The following is a 17,932-nucleotide window of genomic DNA, read 5'->3' on the forward strand; positions in this document are numbered from 1 at the left end:
AACTCCAGATGAGTGACGACAAAGTAGCTGTAATTCAAAGGGAAGTACGACGAATCTCTAGAAGATTCCTATTTGATGAGCAATCAGAGCTTGACATTCCAGGAGTTGCGGATATGCTCAATGGTGAGTGTGTAGCTTCACATAAAGGGACTGTTCATCGACAGTCATATCAATCGTATCAATCCTCAAGCTGAGTTGTGCTGCGAATTTCTACCGAATCGAAACTTAATCAAAACGAGGGCATTACTAAAAAAAAGCCAAAATGAGTTAATCAGAAACTAGTTGAGGGATGGTGCAACTTCTTGGGTATTTATTAGCTTCCAAACATCGTTTAAAGCCATCACTACTCGAATCTGAAGTGGTACGGATTTCAGGTGGAGTATTCGTATACGGGATAGTAGATTATGAAGAGGGAGGTGATTCAGTCCATTTCTTCCTAATTGCCGTAAAAAACGTCCCGGAAGACGAGGACGATACGGCTTCGAGCGCTGTGTTCTTTTCTACACGGGTTCGTCTGGAGCGCGCCAGCCTTGTGCACGCGCCGCATCCTTTTTTTACGGCAATTAGGAAGGAATGGACGGAATCACCCCCTTCTCTATAATCTACGATCCCGTATACGAATATTACGCCTGAAATCCATACCACCTGGGGTGTCTTTAAGTCGGGTGCCTTCAAGTCCCGGTATTGTTCGACACTTTCTATGTTAATTCATTTTTTTCCTACTATAGCGGCTGGAGGGATTTCTGTGATTATGCTTGTTTTTTATTGCTTTACAATTTATGCTGTCAAAACAAGCAGTCACAACTTCAGAACTTGACTGGTTGCACATGACAATGCTTTACACTTCAATAATTCCATGTGCAATTGTCTGCGGTCTCGGTTTTTTCCATGTTTACTTCTTTATGAGGTAGGAAAGTCTTCATTAAAAATGCGTAAAATGCTGCTACTCATTGTAGCTCTCTGTTAGGTATACTTCGAACGAGGAAATCCGAGCTGGAATGTATTTTCTCATAATGATGCCACCGGTTAGTAGTTTTCAAATCGATGGATACTGATCGGCAGACCTTTTGTTTGTGTCTTTATTTTGGAAAGATATTTCTTTCTCACGTAAACGTAAGAAAGAATGGATGATCCTATAGGAAGTCTGGAGAATTTCCAAGGGTCTAACAATCCCTTAACCATTAATAACAGACTCCAGATATGATTTGTGCGTTTTTTCTCGGATTTCAGGTCACAGTAATAACTTCGCTTCTGGCAATGTTCATCCCTCGATCGGCAGGATTCCTTTATGCAGTTACTACATCGTGAGTTATAAAAAACATAGAATTTGGATATGAAATTATCGTGGAATGATTGTTAGGCAATGCCCAATGTTTAGTGTTCAGGGAACTGTGTTTCAGATATAAGAGATATGCTGTCATTGTAAATGATAACCGTAACGTTTATGTGCGCTTTCGATAGATATTGATTGTGAGTGGGATAGTCTTTGCCATGTGCAGTGCTTTAAATCCTCTTGATAAACGCAAAAACTATTGATGTTCGAAAATTTAAGATATTTTCTCATTAATACGAAAAGAAGAGCAGCTGCTGAGTGGTAAATATACAAATAAAACATCGAATTGTTGTGATAGATCAAATTTAACAGGAAAACGAAATAAATCTCTACTATTAACTGTAATGAAAAATTAGTATAAAATCAATAAGAAATTCAACATTTAAAGGATATTTTCTAAATCTTTCTTCCAACGAAAGGTTCAGAAAATATCCTTTAAATGTTGAATCCTCGAACACCATATGCTTAAATTAAAAAATTAAATTAAATTTAACAAAAAAAAAGGATTCGGATTTTTAGATACTATATGTTGTGCATGTTCATGGTAGTACAGTTAATGTTTGACATGTATGGCTGTCGAAGAACGTTAGCACGATATCTTCGAAAGGTTTCCCCATACATGTTTTTGAAGAGAGGACAAAAAGTAGAACTCCTTCATTTCTTTATCATTTTAGAATAAGATAATGATCAAGCTTGCAGTGGCACCGTACGCTTCTTATTGCAGGTGTCTTCCAGAAATCAAGCCTAGACTGTATGTTAACAGATTCTTTCAGCGGTCTGCTCCGAAGGATTATTGCTGAATTCTTGAGAAAGAAAATTCTAGGAGGAACTTGCTGACAATTGAAGCATGTATTCTTCAAACTGTTATTATTCGAATTGTACTACAAGTATTAGAACTCATCGCCTATTTTGAATTGAGACATAAGCAGCATGTGTAAGTTGTAGAGTGAATTGTGCTGGTTTTTTCTAATGGCTGGTGTAGTTTACGCCCTAGTTCTTTTTTTTTCCTCATTTACTTTCTTCTGATCATATAAGATTTTTGACTCAAACTTTATTTAAAGAAATGATATTTCAATCGTTTGAATTATCATACGGAATTCTTTGGAGAATTCTGTCCAAGTACAAAAAGAAGCCACGGATCTTTTTCATTAGAGGGAACACAGCCGGTTAGTCATGAGGCTGCGTTGTGGCGTCCCTAGGTGGCTGATAGGGGGCTAATCGCGGGACAAAAGCGACCTCGTCCCTCTCTTGAGACGCAGGTGAATTCAGGGGATGGACTTCCTGTTTCTACTCTGCCAGGATCGGCTCATAATACTACCATATCCCGCACGTCAGTCCGGCCAAAGCCCTGCAACCAAGTGACTGGGAAGTGCAAGGGAGGGGGCTTGGAGTCACCTCCAACAAATAAGCTCCATCTGTCCACTCCGGGAGAGCGCAACGTTCCAAAACTCATGGAACCAGATGTTTGCAACCTGCCCATAAATTTCGAATTTTTATACAAAACACAGTAATAGAAAAGTAATAGAAAATAGACTCCTAATTCCGGAGGAAAGTCTGGTACTGTAGCACCAGGAAAGACGGGGTTGCAGGAGTCATGTAGGCTACCGAAATGGAAAAGGACTAGGATGAGACGAGGCAATTTCACCCACTAGCCCACTAGCCGTGTATGACACTGGAGAAGAATTGTTCTTAGGAACATGCGACAGTAGAGGAGCTGGTGTCCTCATCAACACGAATACGGCAGTAGAAATCCACTCTTTCGAACAACTTACAACTCATCCGAATCGGACGTTTACGGATGAGAAGATGTGGTTCAACACCAGTTCTTAGTCGCTTACTCTCCAACATCAAGCTACAAAGAAGAAGTCGAAGCTTTCTATATGGACCTGGAGAAGTTCTACAGAAAAATCGTACCTTCTACAAGGTCATAATTGGTGATTTCAACGCCAAAATTGGCCCCAGAAGAACGTCTGGAGAACTTCACATCGGGACCCGTGACTTTCAATGGAATGAGCAGGGAAAGAGGCTTTCCGAGTTCATAATGACGACTAAGACCGTCCATGGGAACTCTTAATTCCAGAAGCGTTCCTCTTTACGCTGGACGTGGGAGTCACCCGATGGAGGGTATCATTATGAAATTAACCACATTGTCAGTAAAAGGTTTTGTCTGACAGATGTCGCTGTTGTACCAAAGTTTTACACGGGATCAGACCATCGCCTTCTCGGAGGGAGATTTTCTTTCACGCGGAGACAGAAAAAGTCGCGAAGTTCACTAAGCCAACACCAAGGACCATCATTTACTAGGAGGCTTTGTCGGCTTTTGGGAAGATACCGTCATGGACAACATCGACGAACACGAACGGCCTTTAGAACATGTTCATTGCACGAGGAAAGCGAAGAATTTCAAAACCACCAAGAGATGCCTGTCTCCGAAAACTCTAGAGCTGCAAGAGCTGCAGGCAACGAAGAACTCATGTCCGAGCTCGCAATGCTTTGCAGAGAGGCGATAAAGGATGACCTCAAAGAGAGAAGAGCAGAAGTGTTGGCTGAAGCAGCAAAGGCGGGACAGAACATTCGCTGCGCCTGTCGGAACTTCGCCAACCGTAAACAAAATAACTGCTCTTGGACCCCAGATAGAACAACTACAGCATTGAAAAAGGGGATGGAAAAGGTCTTTCACGACTTCTTCTCAGATCTCTTCGACAACCATGTCCACTTGCCTCCTCACCATCTGAACGAAGATGGACATGTAATTCCAAAGGTCCTCCCTTCCAAAGTCCAACATGCCGTCATGTCGGTGAAGACTCGTGCTTCACCCGGTCTCGGCAGAATCAAGCCTGAACATCTGATGTACCTACTGCCTCATCAACACAATTGCGAGGCTCTTCACTCCTGCCGCAATGCAAGATTTCTGAGCAGTGGAAAACCAGCAAGACCGTGCTGTTGTATAAGAAAGGAGACCCCCAAGACATCGGCAACTATCGTCCAATCTGCTTACTGTCTGTCATCTACAAGCTCTTCACAAGAGTAATCCTAAGCAGGATAGAAAGAACATCAAATGAATGACACCCATGCGAGCAAGCATGGTTCCGAAAAGGATTCAGTACGATTGATCACATACACTTGGTTTCAAAACTCATAGAAGTATCGCGAGAGTACAAGATGCCGCTGTGTCTCACCTTCATCTATTTAAAGAAAACCTTTGATACAGTTACAGAGACCGAAGCGGTCATGGAGGCCTTGGCCAACCAAGGCGTCTCTACTCCATACATAAAAATACTTCTTGATTTATATAGCAACTTCACGACCAAAATTTCTCCATTCTACAATGGTGTCATAATCGACGTGAAGAGAGGGGTTCATCAGGGTGACGCAATTTCACGCAAAATATCCGGTGCCACTCTCGAGAACGCGATGCGAGGATTGGAATGGGACAACATGGGAGTGGAAGTTGACGGCTGGCATTTACAGCATATTCGTTTCGCTGACGACGTTCTTATAACATGAATCATCAATCTGACGGTGCGTATACCTGCAAAGTTTGATGAAACTTGCAAAAAGGTCAGTCTTTAGCTGAACTTAGACAAGACGATGTTTATGAGGAACGGATGGATTTCTGATGCCCCATTCACAACGAACATGATGCCATCGAACATATCCGAATGCTCCAGCTGTGTGTATGTAGGTCGGAAAATCAACATGATGAACGAACTGGCCTCCGAGCTGGGCAGAAGGAAACGAGCGGCTTGGGGAGCATTCGAGAGCATCGATTTAGTGAGGGTGACCAAAAACTTCCAACTCCGTGCTCGCCTCTTCAACACTACCGTTTTTCCTGCTTTGACGTACGCTTCAGAAACGTGGGCGTTTCGCAAGCAGGAGGAAAGTGGGATCAGCGTCATAGAACGCGCAACTGAAAGGGTGATGCTAGGGGTAATCCGATTTACGTAAGTGAAAGAAGGGATTCGAAGTTCACTTCTATGTCCCCGATCGAAGATCAGAGACGCTGCCGCATATGCCAAGGAAAGCAAAATTGGGTGGGCCGGACACGTGATGCGTTTCAGCGACAACCATTGGGCCAGAGCCGTAAGCGACTGGATACCATGCGACATCAAACACACCGCAGGAAGACCCCCGACCCGACGGTTAGACCTCTTCACGAAGTCTTTCAAACAAAAGTACGACGCTCTTCGAGTTCCTAGCGAGAAGAGATGCCACTGAGCAACACTTGTGCGGGATCGGGACAAATGGATATTACTGGTGCCCGCTCGAGCAAATCGATGAACAACGGGAGCGCAGGTGATACAAGTGATACAAAAAGAAGCTCTAGAATCAGAAGTAGGGAAGTAGCCAAAAAGGATTTGATCTCATATTGAAGGAGTTCGTTAGTGAATACATTTGCTCGTTAAAGAAAGCTAATATGAAAATAATTGTTTGTAAAATGTGGGCCAAAAAATTGCTGATCCTAATATTTTTATTCAGATTCTTCTCCATATCTAATTTCATCAACATTATTTCAATGTACTTTTCGTTGTACTTTGTTTACGTATTATTTGAAGTTGCGAAAGTGAGTTTTTTTGCCTTTTTTAAAGGCATCACCTACGAATGAGTGGTGCGAGTTGGTTATGTTTATACGGGGTCATAGACTATGAGGAAGAGGGTGATTCCGTCTATATCTTCCTAATTGCCGTTAAAAAAACGGCCTAGAAGATGCGGCTTCGAGGGGCGGGACGCTATTTCCTACAACGAGTGCGATTGGAGCGCGCCCACCTGAAACCCGCACCACCCCAGATTCGTGGGGTGATGCCCTCAAGCTATGATTAACACTGGAGAGGTCCACAATATAATAGAATTCACGTAGCTCGTATAAAAGTAGACAAACACTGCCAGAAGCAAATAAATATCAGGCACAAAGAAAAAATATGTTGCAAAATGTCTCTGAGATCTCAAATTCCACTAATTATCTTACCCTACAAACATTGTTTATTCAATTCCTGCAGGACTGCACATATTCTTATCTTGAACTATTTTGCAAAACATTTTTAAAAAGTGGAAGTATTTGACTTAAAGAAAGATTTGTGTCAATTTTTTTGCGGCGGTTCAACTAGTGCTGTGGACGCAAGGCCACGCGAACCGTCAGGTGATTTATTTTAGGACAGACTGAAACCATATCGATTTGGACTGCTGTTCAAAATCCATGACACTATTGTTTCTATGCCTGCAAATCAAAAATTTGTGTTGGATCTTGCAGTTGCCTTGGAATGGATTAAAGACGTTAATAATTTACCGGCGTCGAATGCAGCTATGTGTGAGTAAACAAATCAATGTATTGCTAACTTGTGCTATTAGCTTAGCATTGTGAACCTTTACTGATAATATTTACTCTTGCAAATTTTTCTTGAATCTGCACAATGTAGTCAGCAGCCAATACTTTTCAAATGCTTCTGTTGGGCCATCGTTGTGGTAAAAGCAAACCTAGGTGGTACAGAATAAAGTAGTTAACATAAGAAAGAATAGATGAAGTAGTTTTGCAGTCTATCTCAATTTTTTGCTCATATGGGAATTTCTAATTGTTTCGTTGTACTCAAGCTATGTTTTTCAACCAGAAAAGACAGTGCTGTTCGACGAATATCGAAAGGAACGAAAACAAAACGAAAATGATGTAAGTTAAATGGGAGTATGCACTGCAAAATTTAATACGTTTGTGCTGTTGAAAGCTGAACCTAAGTCACTTATTATGTTTCACAAAATCTTGAAACAGGCGTATTAGAAGATATGAATATTAGGACGCTAGAATACTGCAAAAAGAATGAGTCTAATATGATGCAACAAGTTTGAATGTCCGGCTAAAGCCGAATTTCAGACTTTCTGTGATTTTAGCTTTGCTTCCCTTCACTGATCAATGAAAGTTCATAGTAGTGGCATTTTCTCTAAAACTAGATTTGCGTTTTTTTTAAACAACGCTTTCTTTCTCTTTTTTTATTGCAAATTAAGGCGAAAGATTACAGACTTTTCCTTCTAAATGCGTCAATTTTAGATTTGGACAATATTCAACCATAAATTTCAAACACTCTTTCGATACCAAAAAAATATAGATGCATTTGAAAGCATTACTCGAAGTACGGATGTTCCTCCTGATTTCCCCCAACAGTTATGAAAGAATGATGCTTTAACATAGAATGACGTAAACAGCATCATCGTACTGATAAAGATAACGTTCTACGTCAGATTATGTAAACTGTTCGCTACTGTTTAAGCATGCATGTTTCCACTTTCTGAAGAAGGCGTGCTACTAACTTGAGGCGAACGAAGAAGGAAATAGAAACGCGGAGGAGTCATAAAGGTGAAAAGCAAAGCGCCAAGTGGCCACGGCTATGAAACATCCCATTACCTTTTGCGACATGCACACGAAGTTATTGCGCACCATTTCGATGCCGTGGGACCCGTCGCATTCCCCTTTTCGAATTTCGTGATTCACACACACACACACACCCCCACACACACACACCCCACACACACACACACACACACACACACACACACACACACACACACACACACACACACACACACACACACACACACACACACACACACACACACACACACACACACACACACACACACACACACACACACACACACACACACACACGTGACAGAATAAGCCCGTTATTATATATCATGATTATGACTTTGTGGGGACCAATTCTCGCGCAGCAGAACCATTCAAGTACCAGGCGCCTAGATTCTTAAGATATTACTTCCTGTATAAGCAGCTAACATCACCACCTTACCAAAATTTGTGAAGTGCGAGAGCGAAAAGTTACGAGTTCTTATTCTGAAGTGTTCAGCAATTCTTCTAAGTGATCTTTAGTCAGTTTTGTTACTTCGCCATTATTAATCTTTCTAATGCTGGTGCTTTTGACTCTTTCAGTTTCAGGAGCCTGAATCACTGAAAGTCGTTTCTACACAGCAAGAGGAATATCTCAATTCCATATCAGAATCATAGTAAGTTCCATCAATCGATATATTGTTATGTAGGAAATATACTGGGGAAGAATACAATCTAAATGAGGAAAAACATCTATGTGCGTACTACTATTGTAAAACGCGCAACAAAAATACTGCTTTTTTCCTGATAGGTGTTGAAGCCTAAACGCTAGTCGTATTCATAAAATTTAAATCCTAATAAGATTGACTTGCAGACAAAAGTTTTCTGTTCAAATCCTCAAAATTTTCAGTGAGGATGTCCAGCCCAAGGGAAAACGTACGACATCCTATTTGCATGTAAGAACGTCACTTTGTTCAAGTCTGGATTAGACTTTTTTTTTCTCCGGAAACTTTCTATTGAAGTTCTGTGCTGAATAGTTACTAACTCCCTATAGATGTTATGCAATTTCACTACAACCTTCACTTATGTTCTCGCCAAAGTTCTGGTTTTTTATGCGAAAAATTGGACTTACAGCTTCGCTAAGAACTCATCTTCCCCCGTATCGTATGCTTGCAACAAGTCCGACTTCTCAGCTTCGTCTTCTTTGCGTAGTTCGGAAGATGTTGATGATTGATCCTGAAAGTTGAAAACTTTGTTCCCTACAATTGCACATTATTCAATTCAGTTATAATTCTCCCTTCCATACGGTGGTAATATACAACATTAAGATCAGTATTTGTACGAGACAATACAGAATAAATATTTCATCGCATTACCTCGAAAAAAGAAGAGTCACTACCTCACATGATACAGAAGTTTATTTTGAACAATATTCTTTTCAAGAATGGAACTAGAATCCAAATAAAATTGTACTCCTGTTCTGCATTTCATACTATTTCATCGATCGTAGAGGAGGCTTTGAAGTTCGACATAAATGTCTTCCGTATCATTTTTTTTTGAAGTCGCAGAACTGCGGTGCGAAGTGACTAGGAGGAAATTCACATAACGAGAAGTTCTGTAAGATATAATTTTTTATATCAGCTATATGTTCTTCGGCAAGGTTAGCTGTATGGAAATCACGTAAACGTTGGTTGCACGAACGCTTGAGAAAATCTGTGTGAGGAAAAGAAAGCAATATTGTGGCGGTTGGAAAATTTCCCCCAATTCCGGAACACGATTACATTGAGGTACACAGTTATCATTTGAATAACAAACAGGAACAAACTAAACATGGTATTACACGAGCAACGTGACCAAACATATCACAGGAATTTTTCATAATTAGGTTAGTCTTTTCTAAGCCGTAAATAGCTACCCTGCAGCTTTTTCCTCTGACTTTTCTTTAAATTTCTGCAAGATACCAATTTTCTAACTTAAACATGCTGGCTTATTTTATGTAATAAAATATAATGTATAAATATGTAGTATAGTATGTATAAATGTATATCGAAAGATACAGTAACGAGATGCAGCATAGAATCAGAGGAAGCATAGAATCAGAAATTGTTGTATTCCTTCGACATACATATATTATGATATTTGCACGAGGTCGCTCGCCTCAGTTCGGCGTCTAGGACGGAATAACCAAATATGAACCAGAGACCAGAATCACTTCAAAAATTTCCTTTACTTGTGTACAGTTATCAAGAGGAACAGACAGTTTCGATGTTGAAAGTGGTTACGAAAAAGCGTTTATGAAAATGCTGTCACGTTATACTTGAGAGCTTATGCGCGAAAACGATACTCATTGACAGTCTTAGCATTTTTAAGACGCAATGGGTGTGAAGGGCCAACCTTGCTCTATAAAGCTTAGTATAAAACTTAACTTTAGCGAAATCTGCTCCTTTTTGTTTCTGTTTCATGGCAGACCTACATGTAATTTCAAATAAATAAATGAATATAACTATGAGTCAGAAGTATTCTTAATTGCTATGTGTGGTGGTTCTAGCTTTCTTGATTTGCTAAAGACAAATAGTTGCAGTGCATATTTTTTGTTGACGTCTGCTACCACGCTCAAAAACGGCGGCCACGCGATTTCTGCGAGCGCAATTTGTTGGTTCTAAATCATGTCTCTCGAATATTGTGGAGCCTCATAGGTCGCCGTACCATTCGCACTATTTTCTTCGTGTTTAACCTAAAGAAACAGAAATGGAAGCACCACATAAGCTGAGGTACTGCTCCTCAGACAGAAGATCATAATCTCATTCTAACGTATCGCATTATCATCTGCTGACTACAGTATAATTTGAAGAGATTGGCAGATTACGTTTCAGTCCCAGTTGCTTCGACAAGTTAACACCGGGTTTACTTTGAGGTTGATCATAACTATGAGATTAGTCTTCTTGATCTTTACTATACCATCACCACCTCAGCCCCTTTCTATTTTTTATCAGTTGTATGGGGCGGGTGTAGTGTTGCAGTTAGAGGTTCCGCTACCTGCACGATGCATCGGATTCCAATCCCTAGTGCTTACTAAGCCTTTCATGCCTCCGGGGTCGATAGATTGTCACCAGACTTGTCTGGGAGATAAAAACACTGAGATGACACATTATAGCGTTCGCAAGTCATTGTATGGGTCAGTTACACGTTCGTGAACCTCAAAGGATTCTGAATTGAAGTGAACGTGGTTGTGCATCCCAAGCGGATTGATTAACGCCAGACAGTTTATCCCTTATTCTCTTTTCTCAGTTGTATCAGATAGTTAAATTTTATTAAGGCTTTGGCTAGCTTTTGCAAGCTTTTTCTATCGATGCGATGTTTACAAAAAGCGTTCTTTCTTCATTTTGATACTATAGGATTCCTCAGACTTTTGTTTGAACACATTACAAATACGTGTAAGTCTTTTCTTAATGACGGTTTTATGATTCCCATGTTATTTGCCGTATATTTTAGTGACAAAGTTAAACACTTGTTGGAAAGATGACGTCTTGAAGCATAACTGGACGGCGGAGGCCACATTATCTCTAGCAGACGAAATTGTGCGACCTAGTGTTGAGAAGTCTATGTGGTTGTTAATGAGTTTACTACCCAAAAAACGAATGAATAATTAAATTTCTTATAAAAAAAATGGAGTCCTACCCTGTTTTCTTCTGAGCTACTAACGGATTCTCGGCCATGTCTAGTGGGTGGACGTCCAGCAATGGCTAAGCCACCTTGCTCTAAAGATAACAATTTTTGCAACATACAACATGGATTCCAAGCAGAACAATAGCATTTTCTAGGAAAGAAATGTACGCTAATGTGTAGTAATTATTGGATGAACGTAATGAAAAGAGTTTTCATTTCAACGGATTCATTTTTACTGATTTTTGTGAAGAATAAGAAAAAAAAGATTTTAATATTTACATACAGCTTATCAATTTCCAGACTTATCAATAGAAAAGAATTTTATTTTAAGAAGAAACCACAGAAACTAACAAGCAACGTGCAGTTTGCTCACGGAGCGCACAACACAGCTAGCGCTGCAGCTGACTGACTGGTTATGAGAGAACGGATCGATGTGGTCCTGACTCAGTAGTTACGTAGCTGGCTGTCTAAGCATATTAGCAGCTGTTCGTGATATCAGCGTATAAGAATATTGGGTTTTTATCGCTTAATTTTCGGCTAAGCACACGAGTACATTTTCTCTGTCCTCAGTATTTCTTTTACGCCTATGTTGGTGCCTTTTCGATTCTTTAAACATGCCTATTTCGTCTTAGACAACACATTTGTACATGTATATGTATGTATACGTATACAGGAAAAATGTGCGCAAGACTCTTCTTCCTCCATAATTTTTTGGCAGTTAATTAAATAGGTTTGTGTAATTTCAATCTATTTTTCTCTGACGATTATAATAAATGAAAAGTGTATTTAACGGCTTCATAACGATTTCGTCAGATGTAACTGAACTAAATGTTTCTAAACCTCACAAAAGAGCATACTTTCTTTATTCGTCGGTGCATTACAAAATGAGGAAGCGTTGAAATTTATGGATGCTTCTTAAGATTTTTCTCTGGAAAAACGATAACCTAAAAAACATGTGCCATGCTGCGTTGAAAAACTTACTAGTTGTGTCAAAGCTGTGCCAACGATCATATTTCTTGAAATAAGAAAAATAAAACAAAAATTCTGAAGTTTGGCATTCTAAGCATTTGTTAAATGGGAGGCTATGGAGAAGAAGTTGTGGACTTATTCCGGACTTCATTCGCTCATCTTCATTATAATATTTTTTTAGATGTATTAAAAAGATAAAGTAATGTTTAAATAAATAAATAAATATATATAAACATAAAATAGAAATAGCCGAACCATCGCCATTCACCTGATGGGCGAGCACTCTAGATTTCCACCATTGTCCAAATCTCTTTAGAAAGGTGTGTTGGCTTTGATAGGGCACTACTGTGCAAACACAAGAAAAACAGGGAAATGTGAAAAAAGTGCAACGGATTGAAATATTTATTCCTGCATTTCCATCTAACCCTTATATGTTTCCTGGACATAACTTTTTCCTAAGATTTTACTATTTATTTTTTTTCCAGGTTTTACTGATGTTACCTATTTAAAAGTATTAATTATGGCTTTGGTTCTAAAGAAATATGACAATTTTAGAGAACTCAATTTAAACATTGCAAGAAAAGAAGAATCGAATGCGAAAGTTTTTTGAACGTTTGATCTTAGCATTACTTGAATGGAAAGGTTTAGAAATGATCGCATCCATAAGATCAACTATGGATGAATGAAAAAGCGAACGGCATGTTTAGTATTGGGCAACGCTCACCATTCTATCATTAGAACGCTTTTATCTTTCTTAACGCTCTGTAAAGAGTTCGTTTGTTCTTTTGCTAATTATTCTTGTCATTTTTGTCTACTACTCCGTTCCATGTTCTTCCTTCTGCTTCCTTTCTGTTTGATATCACAAAATTCTTTCTACAATTTTAAAATTGCTCAGATTATTGTTCGTGTAGGAAACTTTCGCATCTTTCTTTTGGTCTTGTTAAATAGCGTTTCTGAACATTATCACATAATAATATTATTATCATGCTATATAATAACGCGCTTAGTCCGTCTGTTTGCATGTGTGTGTCTGTGTGTCACAAAAATACCCCATAATGATGCGAAACTCTGTACTGGTGATGTGCCGAATCACAGCCATGCAGCTGATAGGAGAGTGCTCTACCGTTGGACCGCTTCCCATAGTTTATGTACGTTGGCCCTAATAACGCAAGTTTGTTTCTTATGTTAGTGAGGGTTAATAAACTTTATGTGAATGTATGCTTCCAAATTTGCAAAGTATCATCATGATATCATGATAATGATGATCATGATGATCATCATCATGATCATGCAAACGCGCGCTTAAATAGTAGCAAGATGTTTATGTGATCTGACGTGGAACGTTATCTTTATCAGTAGGATGATGTCTTTCACGTCATTTTATGCCAAAACATCATTATTTGATAACTGTTTATAGAAAACAGGAGGAAAACCCATATTTTGCGTGATACTTTTAAATTTTGTCTATAATAATCATGACCATGATCATATATATATGTTATATATATATATATATATATACAAGTCTGATCGTCCGGCTTACGCCGGACTCTCAGACTTTGTGTGGTGTTCGCTTCGCTCACTTTCATCAACTAACCAAAATATACTTTTAAATTGAAATTCAAAAATTAGTGGTAGTGATATTTTCTGTAAATAATAAGAGTTCTGTTTTCATGTTGTTTTGTTATTTTCTTCTTTCTTTTTTAATGTATATAAAGACAAAAAATTTCATAGTTTTTTCTAAACGCGTCAGTTCTACATTTTGAGAATATTCAAACTTAACTTCAAACACTACTTCGGTTCGAATATAATATATACACAATTTTAAAGCATTACGCGAAGAATGGGTGTTCTCCCTATTTTCCTCAACAGCTATCAAGGAATGATGTTTAACATAAAATAATGTGAAGATCATCGTACTGATAAAGGTAACGTCCTTTGTCAAATTATGTAAGCTGTTGGCTACTATTTAAGCAGCCGGTTTCATTCGTGTTTCCACTTTCTGAGGAGCACAATACCAAGCTGAGGCAAACGTGCAAGGAAACAAACGCACGGAGGAGTCATAGAGGTGATGAACAACGCGCGCAGTAGCCACGGGTATCAAACGGCTGAAACGTGCCATTTAACTTCTGCGACACGCAAAAAAAAATTACTGCAAAATAATACTGTACAACAGTTCCACGCTGTCCGTCGCACCGCTGTTCATCGTTCTCACTTTGGCATCTCCTTTACTGGCGTTGTGAGTTCCCCAGTAGTCTTGCAGACCGCTGTTCATCGTTCTCACTTTGGCGTCTCCTTTGCTGGCGTTGTGAGTCCTCCAGTAGTCTTGCAGACCGCTGTTCATCGTTCTCACTTTGGCGTCTCCTTTGCTGGCGTTGTGAGTTCCCCAGAAGTCTTGCAGATCCCTGTTCATCGTTCTCACTTAGGCGTCTCCTTTGCTGGCGTTGTGAGTTCTCCAGTAGTCTTGCAGACCGCTGGCCATCGTTCTCACTTTGGCGTCTTCTTTGCTGGCGGTCTGCACTTGCCATCTGCCGAGCAAAACGCTCTTCAACGTCTTCGCTTTGGCGTCTATTTTCCTGAAGCGCTGCATTAGCTGAGCGTCTGACCAAACGTTGCTCCTCGTTTTCGTTCTGTCGCCTCCGTCGTTGTTGCTCTGCGTTTGCTTGCCAACGGATACTGCGCTGCTGTGAAGTCTCTCTAAGGCGGTGACTCCTTTGGCGTTCAGCGTCATTAATATAAATTCGAGGTCGTCCTGGTCGTCGGTTTTGCGCTGTTTGATCCATGAAAGCTTGCAAATAGGTTTCCTGGATTCGACAAAGTGAGATTTGATTTGACATACATACATACATACATACATACATACGGAGTACATGCATACATACATACATACATACATACATACATACATACATGAACATAGTCATACATTTACATACATACATACATACATACATACATACATTTTACAAATACATAGCAAAGCATACATACATACATACATGATTTAACATACATACATACATACATGACATACCATACATACATACATACATACATACATTCATACATACATACATACATACATACATACATACATACATACATACATACATACATACATACATACATACATACATACATACATACATACATACATACATACATACATACATACATACATACATACATACATACATACATACATACATACATACATACATACATACATACATACATACATACATACATACATACATACATACCTCCTGCTCTCTGCAAACAGCTACCAAAGAATGAAGTTTTGGCATAAAATGACGTGGAAGACGTCATCTCACTGATAAAGATAAAGTTCCACGTCAAATCGCGCAAACTTTTAGCTCAAAACACTCATTCGTTTTCGTTCCCTACACAGTGTAGACACGATTTGAAAGTGGTATTCGAAGAATGGGTTTTCCTGTTGTTTCTCCCTAACAGTTACGGCAGAATAATGTTTAACATGAAATGACGTGGACAACATCATCGTACTGATAAAGATAGCGTTCCACGTCAGATCACATAAACAGCGTGCTAGTATTTAAGCAGCTGTTTGAACGTGTATATCCAGTTTCTGAGGAACAGCGGAGCCGAGTAGGTGGAGCGCAACGCCGAAAGTGGTTACAACTATAAAACTTTTACAACGTCCCTAGCTTTACGACGCCGGCACACCAACTCGACGCCATTGGACCCGTCACACCCCCTTCTAAAGGTATCTATCATCGGTGCACCAACTCTACGCCATTGGACCCGTCGTACCCCCTTCTAAGGCTATCTGGCGCCGATGGACCCGTCGCACCCCCTTCTAAGGCTATCTGGCGCCGATGGACCCATCGCACCCCCTTCTATAGGTATCCGACGTCGTGGGACCCGTCGCACCCCCTTCTATAGGTATCCGACGCCGTGGACCCGTCGCACCGCCTTCTAAGGCTATCTGGCGCCGATGGATCCGTCGCACCCCCTTCTAAGGCTATCTGGCGCCGATGGACCCGTCGCACCCCCTTCTATAGGTATCCGACGCCGGTGGACCCCTTCACACCTCATTTTATAGCTTCCTAGCTTCGAGGCATTAACTCGACGCCGGTGGACCCGTCGCACCCCTCATTTTGAATTTCGTGACTGACACACACACACACACACACACAGACACACAGACACACGTGACAGAATGTCTGTGTGTCTGTGTGTGTGTGTGTCAGTCACGAAATTCAAAATGAGGGGTGCGACGGGTCCACCGGCGTCGAGTTAATGCCTCGAAGCTAGGAAGCTATAAAATGAGGTGTGAAGGGGTCCACCGGCGTCGGATACCTATAGAAGGGGTGCGACGGGTCCCACGACGTCGGATACCTATAGAAGGGGGTGCGACGGGTCCATCGGCGCCAGATAGCCTTAGAAGGGGGTGCGACGGGTCCATCGGCGCCAGATAGCCTTAGAAGGGGGTGTGACGGGTCCAATGGCGTCGAGTTGGTGTGCCGGCGTCGTAAAGCTAGGGACGTTGTAAAAGTTCTATAGTTGTAACCACTTTCGGCGTTGCGCTCCACCTACTCGGCTCCGCTGTTCCTCAGAAACTGGATATACACGTTCAAACGGCTGCTTAAATAGTAGCAAGATGTTTATGTGATCTGACGTGGAACGTTATCTTTATCAGGAAGATGATGTCTTTCACGTAATTTTATGTTAAAACATCATTCTGTGATAAGTATTGGAGAAATCAGGAGGAAAACAAATATTTCGCGTAATACCTTTAAACTTTGTCTAGAATATATTGGTGTGGAGTGTTTGAAGCTGAGGTTCGAATGTTCTCCAAATGTAGAACTTACGCGTTGTGAAAGAAGACTATGAAATCTTTCGCTTTTAGTTATAATATAAAAAAGGAAGAAAGACAATTGGAGATACACAAGTCCAATTTCTCAGAAAATGCCACTACTGTTAATTTTAATTGATAAGTGAAGGGGAGCGAAGCGAACACCGAAAGTCTGAAGTCCGGCTTTAGCCGGACGTTCAGACTGGTATATATAATAACGAGCTTAGTCCGTGTGTGTGTGTGTGAGTGTGTGTGTGTGTGTTTTTGTCTGTGTGTCACGAAATTCGAAAAAGGGGGTGCGACGGGTCCCGCGGTGTCAGATTGGCGCGCCAGCGCCAGATACCTATAGAAGAGGGTGCGACAGGTCCACCAGCGCCAGATACCTATAGAAGGGGGTGCGATGGGTCCAACGGCGTCAGATTTGTGCGCCGGCGCCAGATTTCTATAATATGGAGTGCGACGGATCCACCGGCGTCGCTGGATCCGGTCATTGGTGCGCAATACCTTACTGTGTACGACGTAAAAGATAAATGGTTGCAGCAGTTTCATAGCCGTGAACACTGGGCGCTTTGCTCTTCACCTTTATGACTCCTCTGCGTGCCTATTCCCTTCTTCGTTCGCCTCAAATTTGTAGCGTGCCGTTCTCAGAAAGTGGAAACACGCATGCAAACGGTTGCTTAAGTAGTAGCAAGATGTTTATGTGATCTGACGTGGAACGTTATCATTATCAGTAGAATGATGTCTTTCACGTCATTTTATGTTGAAACATCATTCTGTGATAACTATTGATCAGGAG

The 17,932-nt window shown here is 40.6% G+C and overlaps 3 protein-coding genes across 5 annotated transcripts; 1 reads left to right on the plus strand and 2 right to left on the minus strand.

The window, feature by feature from the left end:
* Positions 1–8: 8 nt before the first annotated feature.
* On the plus strand, positions 9–8,807 carry RB195_002007 (uncharacterized protein; the record flags this gene model as incomplete). 2 transcript variants are annotated; one of them, XM_064199054.1, is made up of 13 exons in its annotated part: positions 9–123; positions 811–907; positions 968–1,025; positions 1,231–1,304; positions 1,853–1,940; positions 2,008–2,084; positions 2,157–2,267; positions 5,813–5,897; positions 6,485–6,638; positions 6,865–6,992; positions 8,274–8,341; positions 8,575–8,620; positions 8,799–8,807. In XM_064199054.1, the coding sequence occupies 13 exons, from the start codon at positions 9–11 to the stop codon at positions 8,805–8,807; spliced, it is 1,110 nt and encodes a 369-aa protein (XP_064054935.1). The 2 variants fall into 2 exon arrangements, with proteins under 2 accessions (XP_064054935.1, XP_064054936.1); XM_064199055.1 differs by lacking the exon at positions 8,799–8,807 and having other exon boundaries at positions 8,575–8,653.
* On the minus strand, positions 8,793–11,447 carry RB195_002008 (uncharacterized protein; the record flags this gene model as incomplete). Its single annotated transcript, XM_064199056.1, has 2 exons — positions 8,793–8,900; positions 11,343–11,447. 2 exons carry the CDS (start codon positions 11,445–11,447, stop codon positions 8,793–8,795), a joined length of 213 nt encoding a protein of 70 aa, XP_064054937.1.
* A 3,080-nt stretch (positions 11,448–14,527) lies between these two features.
* Positions 14,528–15,136, minus strand: RB195_002009 (uncharacterized protein; the record flags this gene model as incomplete). 2 transcript variants are annotated; one of them, XM_064199058.1, is made up of 1 exon in its annotated part: positions 14,528–15,136. In XM_064199058.1, one exon carries the CDS (start codon positions 15,134–15,136, stop codon positions 14,528–14,530), a length of 609 nt encoding a protein of 202 aa, XP_064054938.1. The 2 variants fall into 2 exon arrangements, with proteins under 2 accessions (XP_064054938.1, XP_064054939.1); XM_064199057.1 differs by having other exon boundaries at positions 14,528–15,082.
* Positions 15,137–17,932: the final 2,796 nt, after the last annotated feature.

This window comes from Necator americanus, chromosome IV, assembly GCF_031761385.1.
Source record: "Necator americanus strain Aroian chromosome IV, whole genome shotgun sequence".
NCBI classification, from domain to species: domain Eukaryota; kingdom Metazoa; phylum Nematoda; class Chromadorea; order Rhabditida; family Ancylostomatidae; genus Necator; species Necator americanus.